Raw genomic sequence first — 6641 nt, forward strand, 5'->3', positions numbered from 1 at the left:
TTTGGATTTCATGATTACACGCAAGTCTCCAGCCGCTGAAGTGATCATGATAAAAGGAAGAGACAGTTAAGTGCGTCCCACCTGCAGACATTGGCTGCCTCCTCCTGTATCCTGGAGCAGGGGGACGTCGTCAGCAGCCGCCACACCAGTGTTCTGTAAGTATAACAGTGGATAAAGGGATGAATGAATTAAAAAATTGAAGTGGAGCATATGATTTACAACATTGTGTTAAAAGCTGATTATAAAAAGGTTGATTATTCAAAACCTGCTCCATGAATCAGACCCCCCCCCAATCATCAATACCCAAATCTCCTGAAACTCACCTGGTTTTCTTCACCAGTGCTGCCTCTTCCTCAGACTCATTCTTGAAGATGAAGGATTTGAAAATCACCTGAAGGAACAAGCAACATGATGACAATTTAGTAATATAGAAACATCGTCTGCTTCCAGTAAGACCTGCATCTGCAAAGTACATGACAAACGTAATTTGCTGCAGTTTATGCTGTCCTGTCACAGAGCCTGTTACTGTTCCAGTAATACCATGCAGTTAGAACAGTAAAACTGTGCAGCTGTACCTGAAGGACGATCAGCACACACAAGGTGAGCCTGCTGTCCTGTGTGCTGTCACAATCAAGGTCATTCGTACAGTAATACTAGACAGTTGCACCACATTAAGGACAGTAATATTGCACAGCAGCTGTACCTGAAGGACGATCAGCACACACAAGGTCAGCCTGCTGTCCTGTCAGTCAAGGTCATTAGTACCATAATACCAGTTAGGACAGTCAAATTGTGCAGCTATACCTGAAGGACGATGAGCACACACAAGGTCAGCCTGCTGTCCTGTGTGCTGTCACAGTCAAGGTCACTAGTTAAGGACAGTAAAACTGTGCAGCTATATCTGAAGGACAATTAGTACACACAAGGTCAGCCTGCTGTCCTGTGTGCTGTCACAGTCAATGTCATTAGTAGAGTAATACCAGTTAGGACAGTAAAACTGAGCAGCTGTACCTGAAGGACGATCAGCACACACAAGGTCAGCCTGTTGTCCTGCATGCTGTCACGGTCAAGGTCATTAGTACAGTAATACCAGTTAGGATGTTAATTTTACCTGAAGGACAATCAGCACACACAAGGTCAGCCTGCTGTCCTGCGTGCTGACAGCGCTGTCCAGGATGTCGCAGACACAGCCGAGGTGTCGGGTGTCGATGTTGGGCTGCTGTAACAGGATCTTCCCCAGCACCGTGTTCAGCAGGTCAGAGGTCAGCTGGTGGCAGCAGCTGAACCCGACGTGCCGCATCAGCTGGCTGATGACCTCTGGACACGCCACAAGGTTATCTAGGAGGGGGAGAAAGCAAGGTTAAAACTTTGGATATGGTTCTTCCATTGAAAACATTTTATTGCATTTGTAGCTTGTGATCCTGTGGCTCTAGAAATTAGAATGATGGACATCAGCTAAAATACAGTTGGGTACTGGTTAGGTTAGGTTAGGTTAGGTTAGGTTAGGGTAGGTTAGGTTAGGTTAGGTTAGGTTAGGTTAGGTTAGGTTAGGTTAGGTCAGGTCAGGTCAGGTCAGGTCAGGTTAGGTTATAGAGTGTGTACTAACCCTGGTTGGGCACTGGTTAGGTTAGGTTAGGTTAGGTTAGGTTAGGTTAGGTTAGGGTAGGGTAGGTTAGGTTAGGTTAGGTTAGGTTAGGTTAGGTTAGGTTATAGAGTGTGTACTAACCCTGAGGCGGCTCCTGTATGTCCGCCTGTATCCCTAACCGCCTGCACACGTGGTGCGGGGCCTGGATGGGCTTGGTTAGGTTAGGTAATGTTAGGTTAGGTTAGGTTAGGTTAGGTAAGGTTATACAGTGTGTACTAACCCTGAGGCGGCTCCTGTATGTCCGCCTGTATCCCCAACCGCCTGCACACGTGGTGCGGAGCCTGGTTGCCCGGGTTGTGCCACTGGTCCACCCAGTCGCCGGAACACGTCCAGATCAGGTTGTTAACAGCATCGTAGCAGACGCCTGAAGAGAGACAACAATTACATTGATGAAGGTTAGACATCCAGGTAATAAGATATGCCAAAAAGCAGTTACTCTAGCAACTGGATATGGTTTTGGAAAGGTCAGACGTTTCAACTAGCATCCACTAGTTTTCGTCAGTAACACTGTCAGAGACAACATTTGTCAAATTGGGAGAATAACGGCACTGAAAATTGGTATTTGGACCATTTTCAACTAATTGTCTTTTGGGTACCTTTGTGCAAGCGCTTCAGCAGCGATGTTAATTCAGCTCACATACTCTTGTTCATAACACTGAGTACTAAGCAGAGAAAGCAGCATGGACCATTTTCTAAGTCTTTGAGTGACCCAGCCACACAGGGTATCAAACCTGCAATGGGTACAGAACATGCACTCTACCATTGAGCTATTGCGCCGGCCTTGCAATGAGAAAAAAAATGTAAAGACAACGGAGTGAAAACCGTACCGAGGCCCTGTACGCCGGCTCCCCGGGCGAGGGAACAGGTCGGAGCGTCGACCAGTTCACACCGGTTTGTGTACTGTCCGCTGGCCGTGCTGAAGCAGAGACTCGTCGCCAGGACTACGGAAAACACAAACAAACAAACAAACATGTTTATTTTCATGTACTGTCCGCTGGCTGTGCTGAAGCAGAGGCTCGTCGCCAGGACTACGGGAACACAAACAAACATGTTTAGGACACATCAATAAGTCACGTCATGCTTCCAACTGCCCCTGCACAGTGAGTTGCATTGTGGGAATATGTCAAAGTTGAAGGGCCCTGAGACATACACAAGTCCAGACAAGAACGGCTAACAAGTCAGGTGACTTCCCCCTGACATATTACCCACAATGCATTTTGCTGTGCATGAGCAGTTACAACTATGAACTGGCTTATTCCAATTTTGTTGCTTCTTTGGATTTAAAACTAGGACAAGTGGACTACAGGAATTTGAGGTGACCAGAATTACTCATTCATTCATTCATTCCGCTGTCATTCAATTATACTGCTGTCATTCAGTCATTAAATGTTTATCCCTCTACTCACCCATCTATCCATTCTTTCATTCATTCACTCCTACATTCTCTTTTTCCTATCTACAAATTCCATGTACTGAGAGCTCAACCATCTATTCATTCATTCATTCATTCATTCATTCATGCACTCACTCACTCACTCTATCTATCTATCTATCTCCCCAGTTCCATGTAGACACTGCTTACCTCTGAGCGACGACAGGCTGGTGCCACTGCCAAATAAGGATCTAGCTGCACTACTGGAGCTGCTGCCAGGGGGCGCCGTGAGCATGACCAGGGTGGAGCCGCAGGTGTAGATAGGCGTCCTGCGCAGCAGCTTCAGACTCAGCCCACAACTGCTGGCAGCTGGAATATATCACGGAGGACAACCTTAGGATGTACCATCGGGGAAAACAGGGGTGAGGGGGGGGGGTGAAAACATTGTCCTGACCCCCCCTAACAAACTTCCAATGGAACAGCCCACAACTGCTGGCAGCTGAAAAATATCACACAGGACAGCCTTAGGACGTACCATCGGGGAAAACAGGACGGGATAAAAACATTATCCTGAGCACCCCTAATAAAACTTCCAATGGAACAGACCACAACTGCTGGCAGTAGGCATGGCGTTTGTTTGTTCGGGAATGAGATGAGATTTGTTGGAGGTTTATTCCATGGCACCGCCAGTAGGCGTGGTGTTTGTTTGTTTGTTTATATAACTTACTGGAGGTTTCCTCCCTGGCACCGCCAGTAGGCGTGGTGTTTGTTTGTTTGTTTGTTTGTTTGTTTGTTTACTTACAGGAGGTTTCCTCCCTGGCACCGCCAGTAGGCGTGGTGTTTGTTTGTTTGTTTGTTTGTTTGTTTGTTTGTGGAATGAGACTTACTGGAAGTTTCTTCCCTGGCACCGCCAGTAGGCGTGGTGTTTGTTTGTTTGTTTGTTTGTGGAATAAGACTTACTGGAGGCATGGTGTTTGTTTGTTTGTTTGTTGTGAGACTTACTGGAGGTTTCCTCCCTGGCACCGCCAGTAGGCGTGGTGTTTGTTTGTTTGTTTGTTTGTTTACTTACTGGAGGTTTCCTCCCTGGCACCGCCAGTAGGCGTGGTGTTCCCCCCCGTCAGCGCGATGAGCGAAGCGGCAGAGGTTGATCGTGTGTACGGCCGCAGGCGGGACAGCAGTGCCTCGTTTAGCGACTTGGACGTGTCGCCTTCTTTCCTCTGCAGGGTCACGCGAGGCCCCAACGGGACGGCAATGATGGACCCGTCCTGGTCCTGAAATGGAACAACACACATCAGTGAAGTACTGTAAATGCAGAAACTTTCACGGTGGCTTAAACTGAAAACCACCGCGTCCTGGTCCTGGGAAGGGAGCGAAAGTGATATCTTCTTCTTCTTATAGCCAGTTACTTATGATATGTAGCCAGTTACTTAAGACAAGAGATTCGTAGTAACTTTTTGCCAGGGGTAACAGGGAAGACAGATGCTACGTACAAGTATCATAAGTATTAAAGGTTCCTTTTGAGTCTTTTTGAGTGTGACCCTTTCGAGTCACAAACAAACAAGAGGTTTAGGGTCGGAAGAAGCCACGGGGGGTTTTCTGCGATTTGTCTATTTTTGTTTCAATGCTGAAATGGACTAGTACTGCCCTGTAGTCTAATCATAGTCACCAAGGGGTTGTTTATTGCAGTCAGACTTGTAAACAAACAAACCTGTAGTCTGAAGGTGTCCATGAAAACCGGCGGGTTGCGTGCGTTCTTGTCGGACAGCACCGCGGGGCTCCAGACCCAGTAGAAGTAGACTCCGTCGCTGGTCAGGGCGAGAGTCGTGATGGCAGCGCCACTGACGTACTCTTCGGGCGCGGGAACGGACGCTACACACTGCGAGGCAAGACAAGATCAAAATTACACAATATAGCAAGTGGCAGGACAGAGTTGGAGGGGCTGGTCAGCGCGAGCCTCCTGATGGCGGCTCTAATGACTCTTCAGGCGCTAGGAACAGTGGCGACACACTGTGGGAGGAACCAAGGGAAGACAAGATCATCGTTTTTTACCTTCATGGAAGGAAAAATGTTTTTGCTCCAAATCTTCTTCTTAAAGCAAATAAGGTCAATGATCTGAACCAGAGGGCTGTCACCATGGTTACTGGTAAAGTTGATGACAACCTGTATTCTTTTATTACATTTTATAGCTAGTGGCAGGAGCTGGTCGCCACATACATGAATGTGTTGAGTAAACAGAGCAGTTACTGTAGTGTGCTTGGCTTCACCATGTGAGGGTAAACATCACTTGTTTGCTTGCAAATGCTACCTTAATTCTCTAGTTTTCTTTCATTTATGATATAGATTACAACTGGTCTCAACTAGATATCTATGCAGCATTTTCAAGTAATAGAGTGGAGTGATCAGACGAACAACTATCACTGCGTGGTGTATGATTTGACCTGTAAGGTGCGTGTACATGTCTGTTAGTGTAAGTTATGCCTACCTGTAAGGTGTTTATTTACCAGTAAGGTGTGGTGACTTTACCTGTAAGGTGTTAATCTACCTGTAAGATGTTTACTTACCTGTAAGGTGTATGAACATGTCTGTAAGTTATGCCTACCTGTAAGGTGTTTATTTACCTGTAAGGTGTGGTGAGTTTACCTGTAAGGTGTTTATTTACCTGTAAGGTGTGGTGAGTTTACCTGTAAGGTGTGGTGAGTTTACCTGTAAGGTGTGGTGAGTTTACCTGTAAGGTGTTTATTTACCTGTAAGGTGTGCGGACTGAGGATGTTCAGCAGGATTTTCTGTTTGCCGTCGAAGTTTGCCGGTCGGTGCACCAGTCGGCCGCCCCCCCATACCACCCAGCCCTGGTCCAGTTGGGGGTTACGGGCATACAGGAAGCCTCTGTAAAACAACATGGATCAGTCACTGGGAAACCCCTCACACACCCCCACACCACCCAGCCCTGGTCCAGCGAGGGGTTTCTGGCATACAGGAAGCCTCTGTAAAACAGCAGGGGTGACTGGGTAACCCCTATATACATCCTCAAACATACCACAGTAGCACTGCATTGCATCTATTGAGAAAAACAGGCATAGAAAAATTCTAAAGCCTTTGCACAGTGCCTGCCCGTCACACTCTCACACACAAACAAACAAACAGACAAACCCTCCCCCATACCTGAGTGTCCCGTGAAGCCCAGACCCGATCTTGCTCAGTCCCCGCCCCTCTGAGTTCGTTGTGTACAGGAAGCAGCCGTCGCAGGCGAGGTTTCGCCCGATCTCAGAGTCTGGAAATACAACAGTACAATTATTATACACTCAAAACAGAATAGCACATTCTACACATCACATCAGACATCACAGCTGCAGTATCTTTCCTTGTTTCTCAGACTTTTTTAAGCATAGATGACACCATGAAAACTGGAGCATCGTACGTCAGCATGTCCTCGAACCCCCACCACAGCTCTCACAAACAAACACTCTCACAAACACTCTCACAAACAAACAAACAAACAAACGGAGCCTCACCCTTATCCTTGTCGTCCGGCCCCTTGTTGATGTTGGTCAGCATGTCCTCGAACCCCCAGCACAACTCTCACGCACAAACACTGTCACAAACAAACAAACACTCTCACAAACAAAC

General features: G+C 47.1%; 1 protein-coding gene across 1 annotated transcript; it reads right to left on the reverse strand.

Annotated features, from left to right (window-relative positions):
- Window positions 1-319: 319 nt before the first annotated feature.
- Window positions 320-6583, reverse strand: LOC118425409 (probable E3 ubiquitin-protein ligase HECTD4). The gene is made up of 11 exons (XM_035834218.1): window positions 6527-6583; window positions 6177-6285; window positions 5945-5998; window positions 5762-5846; window positions 4726-4893; window positions 4087-4288; window positions 3228-3386; window positions 2473-2586; window positions 1866-2009; window positions 1112-1338; window positions 320-391 (listed from the first exon to the last, which is right to left on the reverse strand). Exons 1-11 carry the CDS (start codon window positions 6567-6569, stop codon window positions 320-322), a joined length of 1377 nt encoding a protein of 458 aa, XP_035690111.1. The 5' UTR covers window positions 6570-6583.
- Window positions 6584-6641: the final 58 nt, after the last annotated feature.

Source organism: Branchiostoma floridae, chromosome 11, assembly GCF_000003815.2.
Source record: "Branchiostoma floridae strain S238N-H82 chromosome 11, Bfl_VNyyK, whole genome shotgun sequence".
In the NCBI taxonomy this organism is placed as follows: Eukaryota; Metazoa; Chordata; class Leptocardii; order Amphioxiformes; family Branchiostomatidae; genus Branchiostoma; species Branchiostoma floridae.

What these genes read in the sequence shown, in the direction of transcription:
- LOC118425409 (XM_035834218.1), bottom strand. Translation starts at nt 6,569, where the DNA reads ATGCTGACCAACATCAACAAGGGGCCGGACGACAAGGATAAGG. An exon ending in GGGCTTCACGGGACACTCAG is followed by an intron (nt 5,999 to 6,176) that starts GTATGGGGGAGG and finishes GCTGTTTTACAG; the next exon opens with AGGCTTCCTGTATGCCAGAA. An exon ending in AGCCGGCGTACAGGGCCTCG is followed by an intron (nt 2,010 to 2,472) that starts GTACGGTTTTCA and finishes GTCTCTCTTCAG; the next exon opens with GCGTCTGCTACGATGCTGTT.